The sequence below is a fragment of the Rhinatrema bivittatum genome, chromosome 5, assembly GCF_901001135.1.
Source record: "Rhinatrema bivittatum chromosome 5, aRhiBiv1.1, whole genome shotgun sequence".
Taxonomy (NCBI): domain Eukaryota; kingdom Metazoa; phylum Chordata; class Amphibia; order Gymnophiona; family Rhinatrematidae; genus Rhinatrema; species Rhinatrema bivittatum.
The window spans coordinates 92875236-92903217 of NC_042619.1; the positions used below are offsets into that span (position 1 = coordinate 92875236).

Consider the following 27982-nt stretch of genomic DNA (forward strand, 5'->3'; position numbering starts at 1 on the left):
CTCCTGCGCAACAGTATCCTGTCACTGGATCCGTCCAAATTTCCCCTTCTATTGTATTGCAACATACAGTACATTAATTGCACTTCTGGTGGTTCCCAAGTAAATTGGTAGGACTTGAATTGAAATAAGAGTGTACAATACGATCACGTATGTTGGAACCCTGTGAAGAGGCTATTAAAGGAGGCTCTTTGAAGATCTACTGGAGGACCAAAACGTGCCAGTGTTTTTTGATCGATGCCAAAGTTGTCGTTCTTTGTTGCAAAATACACACTAAACGATTGTTTTCTTTTTATATTTTAATAATTCATTTCTGTTAGAATATTTTGCTCATTTAGAAGCTTGCATAATATCTTTACGAGGATACCCCTTGCTCTTAAATCTGTCAATTAACAAACTAGCTTGTATCTCAAACTCATTCACTGTAGAGCATATACAGTGTATCTGAAAAAATTGACTCACCGAAATTCCATTTTTAAAAAAAGTGGCAAAAAAATGATTTTGGGGTACTTCTATTACTAAATTAAGGGTGGCTGGTGATTAGTTAATGATTATAGCTTTCTACTACTAGGTAATCTGGATGGTACCATTATTAATGAATGTATGAAACTACCACCGCTTATCTTTTTATATTTGGTTTATGCACGTTTCATGCAGACATACAGTGACACTAATGGATGCATTTGCTTCATTATGCAACACATCTAGAAAATAATTATAAAAAAAGAAATTAAAGCAGATCTCATTATAGTTATATTTGTACTGTCCTTAGGCATCCTGCCTCTAGTTCTGTATGGGGATTGGTCCCGTCTTTGAAAATCAAGTGAATAAATGAGTATGAAATAATTTTAACCCAGCCCTCCTACTGCAGTAGAAAAACAGTGTTGGACGAAGGAGGATATAAGGGTATACCTCCTTTACCTGGCTTAACTGTGGGAGAGGAAAGGAGGCAGCAGTCTTCTGGATAGGCTAGGGGGAGCTGTGGTCAGGGTTGGAAGAGGGGTGTAGAGGGTGGTGTGAGCCATCAATTATTTCATTAGGCTGCCAAGAAGGCATGGGGGAATGGGGAAGGGATATGGGTCATCATTAGGCTTCCAAGGAGAGAGTGGTGTGGGTGAGTATGGCCCCAGCCACTTTTATAATTCACCTCAATCGTGTACCCCAACCCACTAACTAATGCCCCAATCTACTATCACACTCCTCTAATGCTCCCAACACAATTAACACATCCAAGACCCTGCCAATAGGAATGTGTATTTGTTTGAAATGAAATCAGAAACTATATTTCCTATTTTGTTATTTAAAAAAATAGAAAAACATTTTGTGTGTTTTTCCTATGTTTTGTTTTTTTTGTGCTAAAAAATGTCATATTTTATAGGGATGTGCATTCGTTGACATTTTTGCATCCATTCATTTAATTCATTTTACGGCTAAGTGCAAATATAATGAATAGATGAATGTATGCACAATGAATGGTGTGTGCCTATGCGGGCGCACAATAGACATATGTGCACACCATTTGTTTTGTGCACATTCGTCTATTTGTTATATACATGCTTAGCCGCAAAACGAAACAAATGGACACACAAAAGTCAACAAATTAACATCCCTAATATTTTATATATTTAAAAAAAAATGCTCACAGGTCCCGCCCTCATCACTTCCCCTTTATTAAAATATTTACCTCCCCCACCAGCTGACCCCCCCCCCTCACCGAGTCCCTCAGGACTCACCAAAATGTCCCTGGTGGTCATTATTCAAAATGGCCTGCACCATTTTGAATAATGGCCCAGCAGCTGCCATTATTCAAAATGGTGCAGGCCACCCTTTGCCCCTATCATGTGATGGGGCTACTGGTGCCACTGGTGAGTGATGATGATGATGATGATGCCCCATTGGAAAATAGTACCTCAGCCACCATGCAGCCCTAAGAAGACAGTGCAGTGGGATTCAGAGACACATTGGTGGTCCGGAGTGGCAAAGACAGCAGTTGTGTTGCTGTTCCTGAGTTTGGCATTGGTGGTCTGGCATGGCAGGGTTCAGGAGTGGCAACCATGCAGAAGAAACATCTGCACTGGAAGGAAGAGAAAGAGTGCAATCACTGTCTCCATACACTGCAGTGATGAACAATGATGCACCCACCTGCAAAAGAATGGGAAAAGAGGAAAGCAAATTAGGAAAGCAGATGTGAAACTATACTGTGCCCACCGGGGAACCAGCAAGAATGTTGGAATGTCAATACTCACATAAAGAAATGAGACAAATGTCAGCAGATGGTAGCTCAGGCGATGGCAGACAGGAGAAGAAGAAGGTGCAGTGAGGTTCAGAGACACATTGCTGGTCTGGCATAGCAGAGGATAGCAGTTGTGTTGCTATTCCTATGGGAGGTAGAAAGAAGAGCTCAATCACCATCTCTGCACACTGCAGTGACAAGCAACGACAATGCACCCACCTGCAAAAGAACAGGAAAAGAGGAAAAAAATTAGGGAAGCAGTTGTGCCCACTGGGAACCAGTAAGAATAGTGCCGTGGAATGTTGATGGAAGATAAGAGTGTCAGTAGTCGGTGGGTCAAGTAATGGCAGAGACAAAGAGAAGCATCCGTGCAGAGATGAGGCATCCGAGCTGGAGAAGCGTTTGCGCCTGAAGGAAGAGCACAATCACCATCTCTGCACACTGCAGCGATGAGTGATGACCCTGCACCCATCTGCAAGAGAAGAAAAATATTAGGAAAGGAGTTGTGAAACTATACTGTGCCCACCGGGGGTGCACTGGGATGTTCATATGGTTTTACCCACAAATGTGTGTGCATTTTTTTTTTGGTGTTCAGTCTTTAATCCTGACAAGAGCAAGGAGTTTGGTATGCAAAAACAATGTGGCTGTTGTCTAAATCAGGGGTGCTCAAACCGGTCCTATGGACCCACCCCCCAAGATTTATTTGCATGTACTACCTCCTGTGTATGCAAATATTTCTTATGCATATTCATTAGGGATGCCCTGAAAATCGGATTGGCTGGGGGGGTTTCCTTAGGACTGGTTTGAGCACCCCTGATCTAAATCATGGAGACAATTTTCAAAATAATAAGTTTATATTTATTAGATTTCACTACCAAGTGTTCAAGGTGATTTATAATAGGAAATAATCCTAACGAATCAATACAACATTCCATACCTCCAGAATGCAAGGAAAATAATATTTACATAACTACATCCGTAAAAATGACTCTTTGCTACAATCTGCAGCAAAACAGAGGTGAATTAAAGCAGTTCATTTTTGGCCCATGCATGCACACATATTTTTCTGTAATTTTCTAGTTTTAAAATTATTAACCTTATATTTTAGAATATAAGGACAAGGTTTTTTAGCGGCTTAAATTTAGTATTGTTTCCAAATCTTGAAGAAAGCTGACGGGAAAAATATTCCCGCTGTAGAAAAAAACTAAAAAAACCGAGAAGTTCTAGACACCAAGTTCTACTATCCCCTGTATTCCCACTTCCCCCACGTGGCCATGTAGACGCTAACGGCAACAGTAAGAAGCCCGCCCACTGACTCGAGAAAGTCGCTCACAATCCAGCCAGGGCGGGGGAAGTCCAAGAACTAAATTGCAAATATTAAATTATTCCCACAAATGATCAATGAATTACAACTTGTCGCGAAATTTTAAAAACCGTAAAAATCAGTTCAATGAATACATATACTAACGCATTGTATATTAAGGTTGGGTAAATTTGCTGTCAATAAGGAGAAACATCCCTTTTTAGTTAATGGATCGTTCCAGAGTAAGCGAAGAATGTAACATTGTTCTGTCAAATATAGGGGGGTTCCTGGATTCGATAATATTACAGTCGGAGACAAAGGGAGGAAGCTCGATAGAGCGAAACTATTCTTATGAGAAATTCTGGGTAATAAAATGTGTGCAGTTGAGAAATCTCTGCTGTACAATGGCTAGACTGGTCGGGAGTGAGTTTTTCATTACCGAATGCTCCCCCTCCCAGGAATGGATCTTGCGGTCCTGTGAATAATCGCGGGTTTGTGCGGCTTCAGGGCTGTGGATGTTTGAGAGAGGTGTGCTGGTTTGGTACCTGAGGAGAGGAGGATGGGGGAAGCGGTGGCTGTTTGTGTCCCAGGTCTGGAGAAGCGCTTTATCTGCTCCTTTCCGGATTGTGATGTCACATTCAATAAGAACTGGAAGCTGGCGGCTCATCTGTGTAGACACACGGGCGAGGTAAGAGAGAGAGGGGTGAGAACTGGGACTCCCGGGTTGTGGTCCCTGCGACACCTGGAGAGGTATTTGGGCCCCTAGTCTGGTCCTCTTTCTCCGCACCACGGTCCGTAATCTATAAAGACTGGTGGTGGCTGAGTGACGTTGTGCACAGTTTGGGTTTTTTTCTCACCACCGAACTTCATCTGAGGGTTAAAGTGGATGTAGTGTGTGCTTGACTACTTGAAATGCAGGGCAAGATCCCAGAAGCCCCCAGTGGAGATTAGAGGAGGGAGGGAGCAGGTTTATCATGTGTTACCCCGTTCCCCATTACTGGTGTAAACGCGGAATGGGGTAGGGAGAGGAATGATGAGCCTAGAGCCGACCCGTTGGCTCCGTGATAGCGTTGCCAGGTGGTGGGTTCCTGGTCCGATTTCCGGATCGGGCCTTCTGTACTCCCTCAATCGATGAGGGCTGGGATGCTACCCAGCCAGGGTTCACGGCTCCTTTTGGGGGTGAGGGAGGTGCAATACCTAGTGGCTAGACTTGGTGCCCATGATACCGGATTCTGGAAGGCGCTTTGGTGCCTGCCTCTCGGCTACAGGATTTTTGCTGCAAGGACCAGACTAGGATTAGTGAGTGAGAGAGGTTTCTCAGAGTCCCTAGGCAGATGTGTATGAAGGCTCCTGGTGCCAGAATCCCAGGATTAGTTCTGATTGAGTTAGAAGCGAAAAGAGGAACCACTGGGCTGAAAACAAAATGTAGGTCTAAAGTGACTGATGGAGGGCCTGATGTAATGAGGTGCAATGGGCTGTTTGCATGGGTTTACCCACAAATGTTTGCATTTTTTTTTTTGTGTACAAAATTTAATCTTGATGCAGCAAAGAGTTTTGCCTGCAAAAAAAGTGCACAAACCTATACTAAACTAGGTAAACTAGTGCTTCTCCATTTAAATCCCACATTAATGAAAACGGTTGTTACTCCTCAATTCAGAGAGGTGGGTAGGCATAAAATATGCTTTTACAAATAAATTTTATGTATATTTTCTGTGCACTTTTTTGGGTTAGCATGATTTAAAAAAAACAAAACAAAAAACTCCTGTTGCATTAGCTTACTGTATCAGAAGTTAACTTTGTTTTTGCAGGTGTGTACTTGGTTAGAAACTGGTTGGGAAGAAGGCAACAAAAGTTTAGTGACTAAGGAAAAAGGGATACCACAGGAATTGGTTCTGGGTCTGTTTCTGTTTGCAGTTTGCATAGGGCAGGAGTGGCCAACTTCAGTCCTTGAGAGCCACAAACAGGCCAAGTTTTCAGAATATCCACAATGAATGTACAGGAGACAGATTTGAATGCATTGTCTCCATTGTATGCAAATCTATATTGTACATATTTATTATGAATATCCTGAAAACCAGGCCAGTTTGTGACTCTCGAGGACTGGAGTTGGCCACCCCTAAAGTAGGGCTAGCAGGAAAGGAGATTGGTCTATAGTTTTGGCAACTAAAAGTGCAAGGTAATGGCTTTGGGTAGCAGAAACCCATATGTACAGCACAAGATAGAAGATCTGATATGCACTAAACAATAAGGATCTGGAGGTTGTTATATCAGACAATCTAAGGGCCTGATTCACTAAGACTTTTCTCCCGTTCTGTGTCTATGGGGAAAAAAAATGAATGAATCAGGCCCTAAGATGGCTATATAGCATGATAAGGCAGCAGTAAAAGCCAGAAGGATGCTAGGGTGCATAAGGAGAGGATCACCAGTAGAAAACGAAGCGATTAATGCCAGTATTAAAATCTGAGACCTCATTTAGAGTATTGCATCCAGGGCTGGAGCTCCTACTTGCAAAAGAATGCAAATGGGATGGTGTCTTTTCAGAGGGCAGCTACTAAAATGTTCCTGTCTTCACCATAAGACTTATGGGGAGAGACTTAAGGTCCTAAACATAAATACCCTAAGGAAAGAAAGGGGAACAGTGGGTGGTGGTGTGGTAGAAACTTTCAAATACCCTCAATGAATAAGTATACATAAAGCAAACTCAAGAACAAGGGGTCACAGGATGAGGTTGAAAGGGGCAAGTCTCAGGTGCAACCTGGGGAAATATATTTTCACGTAAAAGATGATGGATCTGTGAAACAGACTTTCATTGGAGGAAGTGGAGACAAAGTGTGGCGGAGATCAAGAGAGCATAGGACAAACCATGGGAGTGGGAGAAAGAGAATTGAAATGGTAAGGAGGTCTGTGGTAAGTGAGACAGGAGATGGGCAGACTGGTTGGGCCTGCTGGTGTGTTCTGTGTTTCTATGGAGAGATGCCCAGCTTCCATTATAAGAGAGAAACTGCAAGGGTCACCAACACTGAAATCTGTTACCCCTTAGTTGGGCTGGCTCTTTTTTTTTTTTTTGTTTTGATGTTTCAGCTTTCTCATATAAAGACCAAAAAAAAATTGAGCACTTCCTTTTAAGTGTTTAAAACCTGAGTGTAGCTGCTGTTGTAAATTTAGTGTAAGGTGTGACAGTCAGCTTTAAAGAATAAAGGGTCCTGTGTAGTAAGCTTGTCTAGCCCCATAGATACAAAATAAGGAAAACATCTTTAGTACATCAGACCCTAGCTGTTATAAAGAATTTTGCATTTGTACAAATATGTACATTTCTTAATGTATGTATAGTCGTGACTAACTGTAGTTCATAGCATTTAAAAGGTGTTTGAGCCTGGACTCTGCCATTTGTCTTTCCGGGCCATGCTGTGTCCTGTCGTTTTTGTTTGCTAGACACCTTTCGTGTGCGAGTATGAGGGCTGTGGGAAAGGCTATACTAGGAATTTCCATCTCTCCCGACATCTTCTAACGCACACTGGAGAAAAACCATTTTGGTGAGTATATCAAAACTACTTTTTGGGGGGGTTCTGGTTTAACAATGCATCCCCCAAAAATTATTCAAATTCTTCTCTACCAGCAGATAATTGCTTGTGAATACAGTGAATGGTAATAGTCATTGCAGTACTGTCTGTTACCAAGGGGACTACCAGTTATGGAAAATTTAAATATGATTTTTTTGGGGGGTGGCTTGGCAGTTGTCCTCTTGCTTATTAGGAGCCAGGGCTGGGGTCTGAGTTTTTTTTTTTATTTACCTGAAGATTTGTCTCCTATTATATCCCCTCCCAGCTCACTTCACTTCACCACTGCAGTGATGGTCCTCTGCTCTCGCTATGCATTAAGACTTCTTTCAGGTCCTTGTACTCATGGACCCTAAATTTGGCACTGGGTGTTGCCATTGCTCAATGGCTGAGACACCTTTGCCCCTCCTCAACTAGGGCCTGGTAGCACTCCCTGTGCAGCATCCTCATCTGGCCCAAGGAGTGCAAAACCTGACCCGCCTGGTTCCTTCATATGGCAAAATATGCTTCAATGCGTTTCACGCTACAGACAGATCTTTTGACTCCTACATAACCATCTTCTCCCTCCGAGTTCCCTCCAATTTCGGAGCGGCCTCGGAGGGAACAGGCAGCGCGCGCAGGGCTCGGCATGCGCATGGTGCACAAATGTGCACCCCCTTTCGCGCGCCGACCCCGGATTTTATAAGATACGTGCGGCTATGTGCGTATCTTATAAAATCCACCGTACTTTTGTTCGCGCCTGGTGCGCGAACAAAAGTACGCACACGCGCTGTTTCTTAAAACGTACCCCTTAATGTTTGACTCTTCTGGTTTCTTCCCCCCTCTCACCAAAAAGAAAATAAAGCTATGTTTTGTTCATAGGTGCAGAGCTGATGGTTGCAATGCAAAATTTATCACAAATTCAAACTTGAAAAAGCACATTGAACGCAAACATAAAAATCAAGACAAGCAGTATGTGGTAGGTAGCATTCTTTTTTAGGGGGTCACATTTGCAGAAGTGAAATGTAACATAGTATGTGTAGGAAATATCTGACAGCATATTTTTTTTTTAATTAGGAAATTAATGTGCAGGATAAATATACAACAAAACCACCATGCAAAGTGGAAAAAGTCACATTACCCAACCAATCACTTTGTGCCAGATCTGGTTGGGCAGTGTACTTTTTATCCAAACAGGATTGCAATGTATTTAACAGTACTTCAGAAACATGCAGCCACTTTTGATGGGGCTGACTTTGAATCAAATTTTTGGCTTCTGGACTGCACTAGCCATTACTGTCCAGTTACTGCTGGAGAAACCAAGGCCCTGAAGATACTGACTATCCATGCCCGATGCTGAGTTAGGAGCAGAGAGAGAATCTTGCACCTTGCATCCTAAGATTTCTCTATGCTCTAACCAGTGGCCATCTTCTCATATTATCTCTCCATGCAGTGAATGAAAGATCTCTCTCCGTCCCTCCCCCCACTTCATAAAATTGAGAGACATTCAAGCGTTATAAATTATAATCTAATTTTGAAAAGTGATTGTTAACACACAGGACCTGATTTTCAAAAGTATTTATATGCTTAAAATTGGGTTTTACATGTGTAAATACACTTTATTTGAATAAATTTGTTACTATATATATATATATTTTTTTTTTTTTTTAAATTTTTATATACCAGTGTTCCTGTATGACATACAAATCACATCGGTTTACATTTAAACTGAGAACAACAAGCTCGCCTGGAGGCAGTATGTGGAACAAGGGATACAAACTGGGATGTGGGAAACTATAATTTAGAAAAATACAATTACCTACATGAGGAAATGTGCATAATAATATTGAGTAATAAATGGGAAATGTATCTTGGGTGAGTAACAGACTATGTGTTGCCTGGGAGAATACAGTGAGGGTCCAGCCTGCCACTCAGAAGTCTTAATAGGCTCAGAAAGCAGGAGAAGTAGGGGAATGGGCAGGCTGGGTGCAAGCAGGGGGTTTAAGTTCCTGGAAAAGCTTGGCTGAAAAGCCAGGTTTTAAGTTTCTTTCTGAAAGTCTTGTGGCAAGGTTCTTGTCGGATGTCTGGAGGGAGCGCATTCCACTGAGTGGGGCCTGCTGAAGAAAAGGCGCGTTTCCTTAGGGAAGATTTTGCTGGGGGGTGTCTTTGTATGCACCTCTGATGCATCTGGAAGATGCATTGGGGCACAGTTGGGAGCTTAGGTAGAGCGGGGCGATGTGCGTTGCTTTATGAATAATTGTGAGAACTTTGAAGATGATCCTGGATTTAATGGGGAGCCAGTGGAGGTTTCTAAGGATAGGGGTGATGTGTTCTCTTTTGTTGGCATTAGTGAGGATTCTGGCGGCGGAGTTCTGAATCATCTGGAGGGGTTTGATGGTGTAGGCCGGGAGCCCAAGCAGGAGGGAGTTGCAGTAGTCTATTTTCGATAGGATGACGGATTGCAGCACCATACGGAAATCATTGAAGTGAAGTAGTGGTTTCAGCTTTCTAAGGACTTGCAGTTTGTAAAAACATTCCTTTGTGGTGGTGTTTACAATTTTTTTTAAGTCACATGAGGGGATTGATTTAAGTTGGGCTAGCTTGATAGAGGGGTTCCAGATAGAGCGGCCCATTCGTGTCCTCTTGTGAGATGATTAGGATCTCTGTCTTGTTGTTGTTGAGGACTAGGTTGAGGCTGTGGAGCAGTTGATTTATTGATTGAAGGCAATTGTTCCAGTGTGTCATCGTTTTGTGTAAGGATTCTGTAATCGGGATGAGAATTTGGATGTCGTCTGCGTATAGGTAATGCTTTAGGTTGTTGAGTAAGTGGCAGAGAGGGAGGAGGTAAATGTTGAAGAGGCACGGTGAAAGGGAGGATTCTTGGGGGACTCCAAGGTTTGCATGGACCGGATGAGATACTTTGTTATTTATCCTGACCTTGAAGTATCTGTTAGAAAGGAAGGAATTGAACCAGCTGAGAACAGTTCCCTTGATGCCTATGTCTGCAAGACGATCTAGTAGAGTTGAATGGTTAACCGTGTCGAAAGCTGCGGAGAGATCTAGAAGAATCAGGAGATAGGATTGTTTTTTTGCCAGATTTGTTAGGATGGTGTCCATTAGAGATATAAGGAGGGATTCTGTGCTTAGCGATTTGCGAAAGCCGAACTGAGAAGGTGTGAGTGTGTTATTTTCTTCAAGGTATTCAGATAGTTGCTTGTTGACAATCTTTTCCATGAGTTTTGCGATCAGAGGCAGGTTAGCTATTGGGCGGAAATTAGCTAATAGCACTTTATGCATGTAAATGGACTTTTGAAAATTGCTATGATAGTTTGTTTCATTTACACATGTAATTTTCTTGTTGACTTTATTTGTTGCCCCGTTTACTGTATTTTTCGCTCCATAAGACGCCCCTAGGATTCAGAGTGGTAAAATTAAAAAAAAAATGGTGTGCATTTTATGGAGCAAATTAGGGGAGGGCATAAAACGTTTTTTGTTTTGTTTTTTTTTTTTTGTCCTCATCCCAACCCTTTACATTTAATTAACTACAAACCCCCCCCCCCCAAGACTTGCCAAAAGTCCCTGGTGGTCCGGCAGGGGTCTGGGAGCGATCTCCTGCACTTGGGCCGTCAGCTGCCAGTGTTCAAAATGGCGCAGATAGCCTTTGCCCTTACTATGTCACAGGGGCTACTGGTGCCATGGTCACATGATAGGAGCACAAGATGATGCCAGCCATCTATTGCTCCTACCATGTGACAGGGGCCGACCAATGGCACCGGTAGCCCCTGTGACATAGTAAGGGCAAAGGCTATCTGCGCCATTTTGAATACTGGCAGCCGATGGCCCGAGTGCAGGAGATCGCTGCTGGACCACCAGGAACTTTTGGCAAGTCTTGGGGGGGGAGGGGTTGTAGTTGGTGTTTGTGTTTTTTTTGTTTGTTTTTAAATATTCGCTCCATAAGAAGCACAGACATTTCCCCCCACTTTTGGGGGGGAAAAAATTGCGTCTTATAGAGCGAAAAATCGGTATTTCCTCCTAGTCGTGCCTAGGTCCGTGGTGCCATGAATCTTTAATCACAACCACCTGGGTGAAGGAGGGGGAGAGAGTATTCCCTGGCTTACTCCTCTCTTCATCCTGTCTGCTTCAGTGACAGCTCATAACCTGGGGTCAAAGGCTTTCACCAGAAAGTGGTGTGCTTACAACCTGGGTCCGGCTGTGAATATTGCCAGCATGAGTAATAGAATCCAGGCTTGGGAACTGAATCCAGCAATTCCCCCCCATGGCAGCTTTATAGCACTGCTCAGTCACTGGGCTGCTCCCTTCTGACTTTAATTGCACTTGGTTAAGAGTCAGGCATAGTTCTGGAGGACTGGAGAAGGGCAAATGTGGTTCCTGCTCACAAAAAAGGAAGCTAGGAGGAGCCTGGGAACTACAGGCCAATTAGTCTGACCTCTGTGGTGAGCAAATTAATGGAATTGCTGTTTAAACTGAGTATAGAGCAGTTTCTGGAATCCAGAAAGTGTATTGCAAGATCCAAGGCAGCATGGCTTTACCAGAGGTAGGTCAGGTCTGACAAATCTGATCAGTTTCTTTGAGTGATTAGAGAGTTGGATCAGGAGGGAGTGCTAGATGTAGTGCACTTGGATTTCAGTAAGGCCTTTGCCGCAGTTCCACGTAGATTACTTGTAAATAAATTGAATGCCATGGACTGTAAAATAACTGGGTTAGAAATTGAGTGGGAGGCAACAAAGGATAGTGGTAAATGTGATCTATACATGGGACGGTATATAAGATGTTTAAATACAACAGTTTACAAATTGACATTCATAATTATAACTCAATAGACAAACAATGATTGTTTTAAATGTTCTGTACCCTTTGCTTTATTTAACCAAAGTAGTAGTAGTTTTTGCATCTTAATCTGTGGGTTGTTTTTAGAATCTTACATTCTCTCATTTGGTTTATTCTTCATGATTCTGTTAACTATCTTGTTTTTGTGGCTCAATGACTTAAACATCTGAAGATAGATCATATGTGTTTTTGAATAACCATATTTTTAGTTCACATTTAAATCTATTTGCTAAAATACATAGGGTAAATTTTAAAATGTACTCCCGATTTTATAACATGTGTAGAGGAAGAGCAAACAGGAACAGATCCAATCAGAAGCTGAGCAACATTTAGCAGTAACCAATAAGGTGGTTTAGCTGTACAACATGACGAGAACCTAAGACAATTGATGGCAGGCAGCAGTGTAATAAAGAAACATACTTTCGGGCCGATTCAGTAAAGTCCGCGGGAGAGTGGGCGATTCAGTATGCTAATTAGGCCCGGCGGTAAAACCAGGTAAAAGGAGGTGCTAGGGACACTAGCACGTCCCTAGCGCCTCCTTTTGGACCAGAGCGGCAGCTGTCAGCGGGTTTGACGGCCAACGCTCAATTTTGCCGGCGTCAGTTCTCAAGCCCGCTGACAGCCATGGGCTCGGAAACCTGACGCCGGCAAAATTGAGCGTCCGGTTTTCGACCCGACAGCCGCAGGCCGACTCCAAATTTTTTTTGTTTTTACTTTCGGGACCTCCGACTTAATATCACCATGATATTAAGTCAGAGGGTGCACAGAAAAGCAGTTTTTACTGCTTTTCTGTGCACTTTCCCAGTGCCCGAAGAAATTAGCGCCTACCCAAAAGGTAGGCGCTAATTTCTGAAAGCAAAATGTGCGGCTTGGCTGCACATTTTGTTTTCTGAATCGCACGGGAATACCTAATAGGGCCATCCATTGGAGCGCACTATACTGTATCTGCCCATTTGTGTGCAGTAACTTTAACTATTTTTGTTTTCTTTATTCCCCATAAAGTGTGACTCTGAAGGGTGTGGCAAGTCCTTTAGGAAACATCAACAGCTAAAAATTCATCGTTGTCAACATACTAATGAGCTACCGTTCAAGTACGTGAATTTATGGTATTATAGCGGTCTTATTTTTTTAAAATACATAATCTTGTTGCTATTTGTGAATCTAAATTTGTTTATAAATTGCTGTGAAACCCAGAGTTGTTTTGTATTTATTGTACTTTAAAATACATTCTATTCATATTTCAGAAGGATTATGAAATGCCAGCCAATGACTTTAACCCACTGGTTGAACTTTCATGTTCAGGAATGCGTGTGTCTTAGCAGCACACCCTAATACTGTAGGTAGGGTTGACAAGTTATGATCTTTGTAGGAGCATGCTACTCACTATTTAGTCCTGGGGGAATTCTGCACTGCTGCGGAGCACAGAATTCCCCTCCTGTGCAGAATTGCCAAACTCTGCACAGAAAATAGCAGAGGAGACCTTAGCATGCCGTGAACGGAGTGCGTCCCGCATCTGCTACGGGATGTGCTCCATTCGTGGCGAAAATGGAAGGCTCACGTGTGCCGCAAACAGCACATCCGGGCCTTCATCTTCGCCGTGAACGGAGCATGTCCCGCAGCATACGCGGAGCACGCTCAGTTCGCAGCATGCCTGTGAGAGAATGTGTTGGGGAGGGGAGGATGCTTGTGTGGGTGTCGGAGGGAGCCTATGGGGTAGATTTTCAAACTTGCGTGAGCGGGTCCATGTGCGCAAGCTACCCGGCGTGCACACATGGGACACGTGATTTTATAACATGCATGCGCATGTTATAAAATTGGGGGTCGGCACATGCAAGGGAGTGCACAATTGTGCACCTTGTGTGCGCCGAGCCCGTGCTGAGCTGTGCTGCCTTCCCCCGTTTCCTCCCAGGCCGCTATGAATTTGTTATGTGTGTAACTTTTTGAAAACCCAGCCCTAAATGAGGGGAGGGTAGGGTGTGAGAGCATGGGAGGTAAGGGGGGGGGGGGTGCTTGAGTGTGGGTTTCAGAGAAAGGAGCCTATATGAGGAGATTGTGAAGGAGTGTGTATGTGTGTGAGAGATTGGGAGCTTGTGTGTATGTGAGGGTGCTAGTCTGTGTGAAGGGATTGTGTATGTGTAAGACAGAGCCTGTGTGAAGGGGTGTGTGAGGATGTATGTGTGAGAGAAAGGGAGCTTGTGTGGGTGTGTATGCAAGAGAGAGGGACCCTGTATGAGGGGATATGTGAGAGGGAGGGGCAGTACTGAGAGCGGGGTCAAACTCTGGGACTGGCAATAGAGTGGAAGGGGTTGAGCCTAGAGGTGCAGGGGAGAGATACTGGCAGGTGGAGGAGTTGGGGGCCTGAGAGGGCAAAGTGCCCTGGAGAGTGAGTGGAATGGACACTCTTACAGTGAATTTCTAGGGAAATTCTGCATCTTTAACTTTTTTTTTCTGTATTAATTTAATTACTTAACACAATTTACATGATAGTCTTTATTTTGACCAATATAAAGTTTGCAGAATTTTAAGTTTTTGTGCACAGAATTCCCCCAGGAGTAACTTTTCTAGAGTTAATCCTATATTGGGATTCTTAGTGCCGATGAAGCATGCTTGTGTGATTCAGACCTTTCACCTTCTCCGATTCAATAGGAACATCTAAATTAGGGGTAGGCAACCTTTTTGAAGTAGTGTGCCAAGATTTAAATTGGGGATAGGTAACTCTGGTCCTCGAGTGCCACAAGCTGGTAATACCCTGATCTCCCAGATTCCTTTCACAAAACTCCTGAGTGTTCATTTTAATTGATGCTTGTAGTTAAAATATTCAAGTTATGTAAAAATGATTGAAATGTTTTTCTTCACACACAAAATCATAAAAAGAGTAAAATCTCTCACTCATCCCCTCTTGTCAATGTACTCTCTATTAGGAAAACAGGCCAGTCTGCTATAGATCCCTACACAAACTACATACTAGAAAAATACCTTACCTCAGTCACACATGCAGAACCTCACCAAATACAGAATAAAGTGACCATTAAATAGTAGAAATAGAAACAAAAACTGAACTGGAAACTGCAATAAGCCAAACTCTGTATGCAATGCAATAATAGAAAAACAGAAGCATCAAACAACAAAATTAAAAAAAAATATAAAACATAATAAAAGCATACCAATAAAAAGAATTCATATTTCTAAACAGCTGACAAATAGAACATCTAATAATTAAACTCACACACTTTAATTTTTGCCACACACCAATAAAATATTTCAAACCAGCAAACACAATAAATAACACTTGGCAATTAAAACTTCTAAGGATAAAATAACTGCTCTCCGTAGCTGGGAACTCTGATTTCCAGTCGCCCTGAGATTGTCATAAATTTGTTAGGGTGAGGGAGGGGGAACACGCACACGTGCTCGCATACCCAGACTCGCATGTGCAGTCTCAGGGCCTGGGCCTCTTCTTCAGCTGTCGGCGAGATGGGGTCTGCTGGTGAGTCCTCCCTTTATCTTGCCATGGGATGTGTGGGGGCCTGCCAGCTCTTTGTCTTCAGTCACCAGCCAGGTGAAGTCTGGCTACCATGTCCTCCCTGTCTCTGTGGCAGCAGGAGTTGCGTTACAAAACATAATCTCCTGCTGCCTCGGGGCTGGTCTTGCGGGAAGAGCTAGGACACTGGCTTCACGGTAGCAGGAGATGATTGTTTAAATGTCCTCCAGCTGCTGGGGCTCTGGGAGTGTCCTAATCAGGTAACCAGCCGCCACTGCATCAAGCAAGTAGCTTGCTTTCGCTCAGCTCTATTCAGTGCTACGCCGCTGCTGCGTTGCCATCGCATGTTGCCAACCCCTGATCTGAATGGTGGCAAACGAAGTGTTGGGCATAAAGATGTATAGCATTTAAGATGAATTTCTCTGCCCTGAGCAGGGTAAATAAATGAGGAAACTGTCATGATTTTTGTATTGGTCACTTGCTAAGTCAGCGAGTCCAATTATACCAGACTCAATACAAACTTTTATTAATATTCTGTTGCTGTATGTTTTACTACTTAGATGTAATCATGAAGGATGTGAGAAGTACTTTATTTCATCTAGCAAACTAAAACGCCATGAGAAGGTGCATGAAGGTAATGTTTGGTTTTTTTTTTTATTTTTTTTTTTAATGCTAGAATATTTTTTTATGTGAAGCAAATTGTTTTGAAGTTTTGCACTTTAATGAAATCTAAGTTGTGTGCCTGGAACAATATTAGAGGTTTGTTGGAAAGATTGTGTCCACTTGAGCAATCCTTAAGAGCAGTGGTTGTCAGCTCTAATCTTCAGGGCCTACAGACAGGTCTGGGTTTTCAGGATAGTCACAGTGACTGATCCTATTACATATTTGCACACATTTAGTCAAAGAACCAGATTAATTTGTGTTTTATTTACAGAGAAATCGGAGGAATGTGGAGGATTTTTTTTTTTGTGCTAACTAGAATCTAATTTATATATATAAAGTCCTTTTACTGAAACTGGGAAACCCTGGCTCTTCTGCAATTGCTTGCTGTTACATGGCAGATAAATCAAGCAAGATTTTCTGACTATTTGAAGACACATTACTGAGAAATCAGGAATATTAATATCAGTCGACACATTTCATGAGCAGTTCTGATTACTGCTGTATTTCTAGCCTGGATCTAAAAAAAAGTTTTGGCTTATCTGAGCATTTGTATATTCTGTTTTTGTTTTTTAATTCTTAGAACACTTCCTTTTTGCTGTAGTTATAATTTTAAATTGATATAATTGTTTTTTAAACTAGGTTATGCTTGTAAAAAAGACAACTGCTGTTTTGTTGGTAGCACATGGACAGAGTATTTGAAACATTTGAAGAGCAGTCATGCAGGTAAGGCTAAAATGTATCTGTTACTGCTGTTGAGTCATTTATTTTCCAACATAGAAAGAAGGCTCTAGAATGACTGACTGCAGAGCAGGTAAAAGCAGATGCAGTGAAAAAGACTAACACTTGGAATATCTCATTCTATTTTAAATGTACAGACTGCCCATCTGAAATTCTAGGTGGTTTTACAATTTACACTCAATTGAAATGACATATTACAGTGTGCTGCTTGGAGCCATTCTTCACTAGCACTTGGCCCATGTTAGACCCTACCTAGACCATTATTTGGTTACAATTTAATTTCAAAGCAGGAAGCTGCTCTCCAGATGAAATAGGCAGACAGTGAAGGTAGTACAAAGTGGAGCAAATATGGTCCTATGGAGCACGGCCAGAGAGAGACTATTGCTCGTGGCTTGGGTTACTGCAACAAGAGAAATATGAGAAGAAAATTTGACAAAAATTGGTTACTATGAAAACATTGACTTATTACTTTGTTTGCATAAATCAAACATGGTTATTAGTTTGTTCTAGTGTTTAAAAATATTTAAAAAAAGAAGCAGAGTTTTCACTCTAGGGATTATATATGGCCTAAATATGCTACAATATTTATAAAAATGTCAGCTACCCCCACCAAGAGCTGAACCTGGCAGGAAGCAGGGTTTCTAAGATAGTCCAAATGCTTAAGAGATGAAATATTTCTTCACGGAGAGGGTGGTGGATGCTTGGAATGCTCTCCCAATAGAGATGTAAAGATGAGAACAGTAAACTAATTCAAAAGGGCATGGGACAAATGCTGCAGATCCCTAAAGGCTTGAAGTTGAAAAAGAAGAAAGGGGTGGTGTAACACTTCTGCCTGGGGGTAACTTGCACGGAGCAGCAGTTCATAAGCAAATATTTGGGCAGACTGGATGGAGCATTGGTCTTTATCTGCCATCATTACTGTGTTGCCATGTAAATGAAATCTGTCGTGGCTTCTCTTCAGAGACTGGACCCTTAGTTCAGATACTAATCTGTTCACAGAAGGATGTGGCACTCACCAGGAAAGATCGGCACTAATGCATGACAGCCATTTTTGTCACGGAGGCTTCTGCAGCAACTGGCACATAACTCATTCTAGATTAAGAAGATCTTATCAAGTTAGACATCGTGCAGTTTGGCAAATTAGCCAGAAAGTTCAGTGGGGCGCTGAATATACCTCGCTATCTTAATTAGGTGGATAACTTTTTAGGGCAGCTGTATGGGCCAACCAGAGGTAACTGGATGATTTATCCAGCTAACTCAGCTCCTCCCCAATCTACTCAGATCCCCCACCCCTAAGTTATCTGGCTAAGTGTTAATTGCTGACCAGAGCTGGATATTTAGCAGCACCATTTAGCTAGATAAATTGGACATATCCAGCTAAGACCGTTTTGAGTATCGCGCTCCCTGACCTCTTATCATTGGAGCACTAAACCCAGGTAACTGTTTAAGGTATTAATAAACTGAAACTTGTGAAGGCTGTAAATTTCTAATAGAGGAAATTAGGACTACATAAAACAAGCAGAAATGTTCATGCCACATGTTTGGGGGGGGGGAGAGGGGGTGCATTATTTTTTAAATGACCCTTTCTGATTGAATGAGGAGAGAAGACACAGTAAATTTGTGACAAAAGTGCAGTTTTAGAAAAGAAACTGATGGCTTTACTAATGCCTTATTATAAAAATCATTACTCTGATTCCCCCTCCCGAACAATGGCTTTATTTGCTCTCCTTCCTCTTACAATACTTCCTGATAGACTGTGGGGAGCATTTGACCATTAATCAACCCAAGATTGATTAGTTGAAAAAAGCACTTCCAGAGTCGTCTGCACTGTGAATTTGCTTTGCAGACGTGTGGTGGTGGCGCATGAGCGAATATTCTAAAGTAATAAGCCAGAGGTTAGCAGGACACAGGCTTTATAATAAGCTTAAAACAGCATTTCAGCTTGTTCTAATTCTAGAGCTCTGTTTTTTTTTTTTTGTTTTTTTTTTGTTTTTTAAATTAAAATGCAATATCCTAGTGTGACAGAATAAAAGGTGAATTTTAAAAGCTCAACGCGCGCATCAGGTAGGGGATGCACGAGTGTGCTCGGCGGGTGTGCACCGAGCGGATTTTAAAAGCCGCCAGGATGTGTGTACATGCTGCTGTGTGCACAAATTTAAATGTTTCCAAAAAGGGGCATGTGGAACGGGTGTTATGGGATTTTAACCTGAAATTTGCGCACACGTACGTGTACTGGCGCGTGCTGGGGTCCCCTGCCGCTTAACTCTACTTCTGCTATGGATGCCGTGTAAGCGATAAAATAAAAACGCTTGGTAGATCAGCGGGGTTTTATAGGTTGGGGTTAATGGGGGGGGGGGGGGGGGGGAAAGCTGTTAAGCTACAGGGTGGGGGGGGGGGGGGAGTTGGAAGACCTATCTCTTAATTAGGTGAACTGGGAATGAACTAGTTCTAGTGGCAATGGTGTCGGCGGGTGCCCCCCCTTTTAAAATTTCCCCACTTACATAGTAAAAGCAGGATTTGCATGCACAGATGCACCCCCCTCTCTTAAAATTGAGCGCACGAGTGCATGACCAGGCTGTTTTTTATAACACGCGCACATTATAAAATATCCACGTTCCTGGGTGAGAGCAGATGAAAGCATGCATATGTGCCTGCGTGCCCCTTTGAAAGTTACCATCCCTGTCCTGCTGCTGTTTCCCTGACATTCTTTCTAAAGGTACTGGGTTTAAGATCTTCACAGCTGTACTTTCTTGCATGAAAGCTTTTCTTCTTCAGGGGGTAGAGTATGTGTGTTTAATGTTGGATTTATTATTTTTTTTTTTTTATCAGTTGTAAGGTTCTTTAGACCAGCACGTTTCCTTTGGTCATAAATAGAGACTAACACTTTTTTTTGTAATGTAGTTTCTATTTTGATGGACTGTATCTGAGATTAGGTACCATATTGCGTGGAAGTGACTGAAGGAGCATCTTTGCATTAATTGTCATACATTTTTTTTTTTTTTTTTTTTTTACTTTTTTTTGGCTAAAAAGGTGACAAGTTTTGTTTGAACCAAAATCATGCGTGTTCTTGAGTATACTTAGGTACCTTCATTTTGCAGTTTTGTTTACCTGGGAATTTCAATGTTAGAATAAAAAAAATCTGTGGGGAAAAATGGCTTTTTGTTCCACTTGTTCTTGTGTGTGTAATGTCAGTCATTTTTCCACTGACATGTGTTAACATATGAAATTCCCAGACAATAAAATAAAAACTGAAAATGAAGGTCCCTAAGAAGAAATACTGCTTAGCCACACTAGAATGGTGGCTAGTCAGAATATTTTAGATCTGCTGCTAACTTGTTTTGTGTGGGGTTTTTTTTTTTTTTTTTTTTCCCCTCCTCGTTAGAGGAGATAATTTGTCAGGTATGCAGTAAGAAATTTAAACGCAAAGACTTTCTTAAGCAGCATCAGAAAACTCATGCCAAAGAAAGAGAAGTGTATCGGTGTCCAAGAGAAGGCTGTGAGAGAACGTATTCAACGCTCTTTAATCTTCAAAGCCATATCATGTCATTTCACGAGGAGAAACGGCCATATGTTTGTGAAGCTTCTGGCTGTGGAAAATCGTTTGCTATGAAAGTATGTAACACTTTTTTTTTTTTTATTTTCTTTGAAAGCCATATCCTTCTTAATTTTTGCAATATTTTAAAATCTGCAGCAGTGCCCTGTATCCAAATTTCTGATTTTTAAGTCCTTCATGAAAAACAGATCAGCATTCAAAACAATTTTTTTATAAACCATAAAAGTAGTGATGATGACACTTTAACATAAGCTGCTGTAGGACCTTCATATCACCCTATGTGCTGCTAATTCATGCATGAAATTCCCCAGTTATGTGTAATCATTGGTCCTAAATGAACATAAATTTTTATTTTTAGGAACTTTTGTTATGCAAAATAGATTACTTCCCTTTACTAGTTGAAAGCAGTGGCAGCAGTAGGCATGATGTTGCGTTACACCTGATATAACATGTTTTGAAGCAGTTTTCTAACAGGAAAAGGAAAAAAAAAACTTTTTGATAAATGAATTTGTTACCAAAAATCCACAAAAGCCAAAACCTCCTGGTTGATCAGTCTTGTCAGCATGTGATTCTGTATTGGAACCAATTTGTATCTTTTTTAGATTGTTTTGTTTTTTTTTTTAAACCTGCTACATCATACATACAAGGTAGCACACACATGCTTCATTTTTTGGAGATAGTAGAAATTGATGGTGGATTCCTACTTGTCACATTTGACGTTGAATCCTTTATACACGGTGATTCCCCGATTGACCTCTACCGCAGTGAATTCCTATGGAGTTTTTTATGGAACTGGCTGAAATAGATCTTACTAGAAACTACTTTGCAATTAACTCACTTTTTTCTTCAAAACCAAGGAACAGGTATGGGTATCCCCATGGCCCCTGATTACAGCCAATATCTTTGACTGCCTTCAAAGCCCAACATATCTACATCAGTGAATGGATTGAATATCTTGATGCTGGAAACGTTACATTGACGATGTGTTTGTCATTTGGAAAGGCTCAATTGATTCTCTGCATCTGTTCCATCAACTGCTACATTCTTGCCACATTCATTTAAATTTTACCTTGAACTACTCTACCAAACTGCTTTTCTTGATATCTTTATTGCCCGATCCGGATCTTCATTACAAACTGCCATCTATCGGAAGTCTAATGAAAGAAACCATTTGCTCTTTTTGATGACAGTTGTCATCCCACCCCTCTGAAACACAGTCTGCCTTGGGACAATTCTTAATACATCTGAATATATAAACAATCTAGAGTTGGCTGCAAAATTTTTAGATAAAGGTTACCCTTATCGCCCCATCAAGCAGGCCTATCAGAGAGCCCTGTTTAACCATCCTGAGATGTTAACTCCTAAAGAACAAGAAGAGATTGATCGACAAACATTTTGTGTTAAAACACTCCCCCCTTCTCTTCAGAGATCTGCCATATTATACGTCACCATTGGAGCATTCTCGATCTCTTCGCCAGCACACAGTCTCCTATTCGGTTTGCATTTGGAAGAGCATGCAGTATTAAGAATTGGGTCATTCACTCCAGTTCTTCACCGGAAGCGGCATTTGCCACAGAGGAACCCGTATGGTGCGACCAATGTGTACTATCTGTGACATACAAAATACTGACTACTACAACACTGCTCAAGATGGGAGAACTATTAAAGTTGGTGTTGTCACTACATGTAAATTGAGATGCATTGTGTACCTTTTACAATGTCCATGTGGTCTTCAGTATGTAGGAAAGACTATAAGACTTTCCTGCACATGCCTATTAGAGCACAAGAGCTGCTTAAAAACTAACAAAATACAGGCACCTATTGTTTCTCTTTTTTTTTTTTTTTTTTTGCTGCTGAACATTCTTTTAATGACATGAAATGGTCCATCTTGGAACAAATAAAAAAAAATAATTGGAGGGGTGGGAATCGGGCTAAACATTTTAATACAATATGAACAGCAGTGAATTTTTCATCTCAAATCTACACATCCCACTGGATGAATGTTGACAGAATTGTTTCAGTTTTTCTAATTAACAACTCCTTAACTCTTTGACATTCCATCTGACAGCTGTTCTGATCTTGCTTTCATTTGTCATCATGTTAAGCCTTAAAATTGGAAAAATGCCACTGCATTGCGCAGCCATTTCAACTAATTTGAATGCTGTAACTCTGAACATAATGTATTTCTTGTGCTTTTGGTAACTATATCCAAGGTGTGCCTTTCTGTACATTTTTTTTATATTATATTTTATGAAATTTATCTCTGCGCAGAGAGACACAGATGCTTGCCCCTGATGCAGTCTACCTTTGAAACATGACATTGTCGGGTGTAACGCAACATTATGCCTACTGCTGCCACTGCTTTCAGCTAGTAAAGGGAATCTATTTGCATTTAAAAAAAACCCCAACCTAAAATCTTCATCCAATGATTAAACATGACCCGGGCATTTCATGCATGAATTAGCAGCACAAACGGGTGTTATGAAGGTCCTACAGCAGTTTAAACAAAGTGTCATCACTACTTTTATGGTTTTATAAATAGTTTTGAATTGGGATCTGTTTTGACATTTCATTACTTGCATTAACATCTTTTTGGACTCTGCATTTAATTTTTGTGATTTAAGTCCTTCATTACAAAGGATCTTCTGACCCTGCCACAGTATTAGACATAAATATATTTGAGGGGGTGTTGTTTTTGTTTAATGTTATATTAGGATAGTTTATCATTTTGTCTTAATACTGTTAGTGGTATGTGTGTGTGTGGTGTTTGGGGTATTTTTTTTTTTCTTTTGTAATTCCACACATACAGATCAAACTCTTTGGTTCCTTTCCTATATTCTGATACTAAGGGGTGAAAACTTGGATACCAGCCAACATTTTTTTAGGAGCCAGAGAGAACTTATTTTTTCTTAGTCACTTTTAAATTTTTTTGGTCAGTCTATTTTTGGGATTTTTTTTCTTTTTGTTTGTCATTTTTAGAGTATTGTGTATCTGTCTAATTTTGTTTGTTTTTTGTATGGTTTGGGTTTTTTTTTAACCTCCCCTTTGCCCTATAACCTTTCTTCTGGGGGCAGGGAGGGAAGTGACAGGTAGTATCCCAGTTAGCATTGGTAAATTCCCCCCCCCCCCCCCGTCAGACCAATGCCAGGTGCCTATTTTTATGCAACCTAATGCCCAGGAATGTCCCAGACCTGAGTTCATTCTTTCTGTCCTGCCACACGTGCACCATTCATTTTGTACTGATTGTTCTTGGTAAAGTGTGAATATTTATTTAAAAAAACATTTTTTTTTTCATTAAATCCAGGGCTGGATTTAAGATTGTGGCGCTCCATAGGCACAAGATCAGGGGAAAGGGGTTTTCATACCCAGAGGTCAGAGCAGTGGGGTGGGGAGCACCTTAAAAATAGGCACATGCCTAGAGCGCCAATGTTGCCTATTCTTCTGTCCATCTCAGAGCCTAAAATCTATAAACCATGTAACTTCTGCAGAGACACCTGAAGAAAGGACATAGAAAGCCTGTGTAGAGTAAAAAGTGATACCAGATGCCATAATGTGGGTGGGGTTTTTTTTTTTTAATTCTTTCAGCAGCTGTTGTACAGTTCCTCTGAGTAGCGAAGTTCAGAAGAACATCACAAACTACCTTGTACACCAGGTCTGACTTGTCAAGATTGATATATCTGAATGCTTAAACCATTTATGTTCAAATACATTTTTGATTTCTCTCTTCCACGTGTCTTTTGGTTGTTGAACCATTTAAGTGCCATTCTGTGTTCTGACCAGGGTCGTCATTACTCTACTCAACTGCTTGCTCTCTCAAGAGAGGTTTATATGGAAGCTGTTAGATGACCAGAATCTTAACTGAGTACAGGATGTGTTTTACTAATTGCTGTATTTCTGCAATATTACACATTTTGCAGCAGACACTTTCTTGTAAGGTACAGAAAAGGATAATGGTCAGAGGTGCTTTTTGGGTCTTTGAGATAAGAGTAATAGAAAATAAGAAAATACCTAACCTAAAAGGTGAGTAATGCTGTCGCCAGCCTACTAGAAAACATTTGCCCCACTCTTTTTGTGCAAATCATTTATATTTTATTTATATTTTTATATTCCACTTTTTGGACTTTTTTTTTCAGCCCTTCAAAGTGGATTACATTGCAGTTTTTTAGGTGGTGGATTTAGTGAAGTGCTAGAGGGACTGGGAGAACTGGTGGGAGTATAGATGAACTGAGTCTTAAGTATTTGCACATACTCACCTCCACCTTTTAATTCTGGGTGTTTATTCATACAGTGTTGTTGTTATTTCACATGTGATATATATACTCGTATCTTGATAACATGGGGAGAGTTTGTTTCTTGCATTAAAAATACACGTGCGTACTTTCAGAACAGAAATGTCTTATAAACCATGTAGCTCCTGCTGCAGTTAACACTTTGGCCAAAAGGAGCAAAGGCTATGTTGGTATGCCAGAAGTGCAAGTAAGATGGGAGAATTGCAGTGTATAGCAGTGAATGATGAGATAGACATAACTGGCATTTCAGAGAACTGGTAGGAGGATGATAACCAATAGGACAGTTCTACATCAGGGTTCAAATTATATCGCAATAATGAGGTTTAACTTGGTGGGGGGTGTCACTTTGGGCGTGTATAGAGTCTATATCAGGATAAAAATCATACAAGAGACTAAATGTTCAGTAGAATCTATATGGGTAGAGATCCCATGTGTGTTGGGTAAGAGTATAATGATAGGAGTATACTACTGTTAAAATTTTAATCGGTATTATACATTTTATTTGTAAAAATGGTATAGAAATGCTTTTAAATAAATGATTGGACAGATGATGAAATGCTAAGAGAAATCAGGGAAGCTAACCAATTTGGCAGTGCAGTAATAATGGGAGATCTCAATTATCCCAATGTTGACTGGGTAAATGAAATATCAGGACATGCTAGAGACATAAAATTCCTGGATGGAATAAACGACTGCTTTATGGAGCAATTGATTCAGGGAGCTATTTTAGATTTAATTCTTAGTTGAACACAGTATATGGTGGTGGGACCACTTGGGCAATAGTGATCATAACATGAACAAATTTGAACTAACTGGAAGGGGGACAATACACTAATACTAAATTTTCAAAAGGGAAACTTTGATAAAATGATAAAAATAGAAAAATAACTGAAAGGTGCAGCTGCAAGGTTAAAAGTGCACAATAGGCATAGACATTGTTTAAAAATTGTCTTTGAAGCGCAGTCCAGATGTATTCCACGCATTAAAAGTGGAAGGAAGGCAAAACGATTACTTGCGTGGTTAAAAGGTGAGGTGAAAGAGGCTACTTTAACCAAATAAATCATCCTTCAAAAATTGTACGAAGGATCCATCTGAAGGAAACAGGAAAAAGCATAAGCATTGTCAAGTTATGTGTAAGGCAGGCTAAGAGAATTTGAAATTAAGTTTGCTGTAGAAGCAAAAACTCATAATTTTTTTAAAATAAATCTGAAGCAAGAAACCTGTGAGGGAGTCAGTTGGACCGTTAGATGACAGAGGAGTTAAGGGGGCTCTTAGGGAAGTTGAGGCCATTGTATAAAGACTAAATTAATTCTTTGCTTCTGTGTTTACTAATGAGGATGTTGGGGAGATACTGGTTACAGAGGTGGTTTTCAAGAATGAGCCAGATTAACTGAACCTGGAAAATTTAGTAGGCTAGCTTGACAAACTAAATAGTAGCAAATCACCTGGACCAGATGGTATGCACTTCCAGGGTTTTGGAGGAACTAAAAAATATTCTTATGTTCATTTAAATAGAAACTTTTTCATATTATGACCTACTTGCTTCTATTTTGTTAATGTGAAATACCAACTTATTTAAGCAAATATATGAAAGGTCTGTTGGACTAAAGCATAATAAATATATACTTTTTACCACTTTAGAATAAACAATTAGCAAAATATGCTTCCAGTGTACTAGAAATGCTGGTAAGAATTGGCTCTGCAATTTGATTTTTTTTTTTTTTTTTTACTTTGCCACACAAAAGAAACTATATCTGACATTTTCTATACCTCATTTTATAAGGGTACTAGAAGAAAAATCTGCCACTGATATATTCCATTATTCCTTTTGGAAGCACAGAAACTGACTTGTGTGGAAACATTTCTGATTTCATTCCCGATGTGTTATTTTACTGCATGCTCTTTTTTTTTTTTTTTTTTTTTTTTTCTCATTACAGCAAAGTCTGGAACGACATTTAGTGGCACATGATCCTGAGAAGAAGAAATTAAAAGTATGTATGGCTAGAGGCATTCATTCTCCTTTCATTTGGGTTAGCAGTCACTTACATTAGTTACCTTCCTACTGTATGTTGGGCAACTGCAGTCGCAAAACATGTGGGTTTTTTTGTGCTGTAGTGAAGGTCAGTTCTGCTGTCTCCAAAATGTCTCCCTCCCTTCTGTAAATGTGACTTTGAGTTGCTGTGTAAATGTGAATGTTACCTCTGTGGGCAAAACTAGTAAGATGGGGGTCCAAGTAGGAAAATGACTTAAGGCAGGAATCACAAAGTGGCAACCATCGGGAGAAGGGTGGGTTTGTTTCAAAACTTACAGGCTAGTTATGCTAATCCTCTGGAATATGGGTACCAGGAATGGAAAGCAGGCAGCATACCAGGAATTGCCAACTCCTGATTGAAATCGTATGCCTTGGTCAGAAGGGCGAGTCTAGGGGTGGCCAATTCAGTTACTCAAGAGCCACAAACAGGCCAGGTTATCAGGATATCCATAATGAATAGACATATTGCATACTAAATACTGTATATCTTGTGGATTTTCAGAAAACTATGGTTCTTGAGAACTGGAATTGGTACTCCTGTGCTATACAATTATTGGAGGATGCTTAATTTTTTTTTTTACCCCCTTTTCAAAGGTAAAGCGTCCCCGACCTAAAAGGAGCCTTGCCTCTCGTCTCAGTGGATATGTTCCTCCTAAAACAAAACCCAAAATTGCAGGATTGAATGATGCTGAGAAAACTGGACATGCTGGAGAAGAAAATGATCCACCATCTGTTGAAACATTGACTCTTAGCTGAACCAAACTCTTTCCAAAATTTGTTTTTTTGTCACATGATGTAAACAAAGCACTTGACAGTGTCAGTGATATTCTACCTCATGTCAGTCAACCTATTCTTGGGTTTGTCTTTAAAATGCAAATCTTTATTGAGGTGTTAATATTTTTGTTTAGACAATGGATTTATTTTATTTTCCTTTATTAAAAAGTGCAAATACAGAATGTGATTGGATACGAGGGTGTTCTTTCCTTGTTGGCTGTGGCAATCTTTCAGACTGCACTTGAGCTATTTTAGGTTTGTTTTTTTTATCTAAATTGTTCAGACAATGCAGTTTGTGTTTGTACTTCAGGCATGGACTTGGCAGGACCATGTGTGCGTGTGGGCCCCAACAAGTTGAGTTTTCAGGATATCCCTTGTGAATATGCAGATCGATCTCGTGCAAATTCATTAGAGATTTGAAAACTTGATCCGTTTTGTCTTTGAAGACTGGAAGTGGATACCATTTAATTAACAACCTTAAATTTACTTTGACCATATTGCACACAGAATGAGTTATTGGAGCAATCTTGTTCTA

The 27982-nt window shown here is 40.7% G+C and overlaps 1 protein-coding gene across 2 annotated transcripts; it reads left to right on the forward strand.

The window, feature by feature from the left end:
• The first annotated feature begins 4019 nt into the window (after window positions 1–4019).
• On the forward strand, window positions 4020–27634 carry GTF3A (general transcription factor IIIA). Of its 2 annotated transcripts, XR_003856900.1 has the most exons (10): window positions 4020–4221; window positions 6966–7066; window positions 7952–8048; window positions 12920–13008; window positions 15959–16032; window positions 16701–16784; window positions 20182–20411; window positions 23938–24004; window positions 26579–26632; window positions 27268–27349. XR_003856900.1 is itself a non-coding variant. In XM_029602587.1 (9 exons), exons 1-9 carry the CDS (start codon window positions 4093–4095, stop codon window positions 27427–27429), a joined length of 1020 nt encoding a protein of 339 aa, XP_029458447.1. In that variant the 5' UTR covers window positions 4026–4092; the 3' UTR covers window positions 27430–27634. The 2 variants fall into 2 exon arrangements, 1 of the variants encoding a protein (XP_029458447.1); XM_029602587.1 differs by lacking the exon at window positions 23938–24004 and having other exon boundaries at window positions 4026–4221; window positions 27268–27634.
• Window positions 27635–27982: the final 348 nt, after the last annotated feature.

What these genes read in the sequence shown, in the direction of transcription:
- GTF3A (XM_029602587.1), top strand. Translation starts at nt 4,093, where the DNA reads ATGGGGGAAGCGGTGGCTGTTTGTGTCCCAGGTCTGGAGAAGCGCTTT. An exon ending in TGTGTAGACACACGGGCGAG is followed by an intron (nt 4,222 to 6,965) that starts GTAAGAGAGAGA and finishes TTTGTTTGCTAG; the next exon opens with ACACCTTTCGTGTGCGAGTA. An exon ending in ACTGGAGAAAAACCATTTTG is followed by an intron (nt 7,067 to 7,951) that starts GTGAGTATATCA and finishes TTTTGTTCATAG; the next exon opens with GTGCAGAGCTGATGGTTGCA.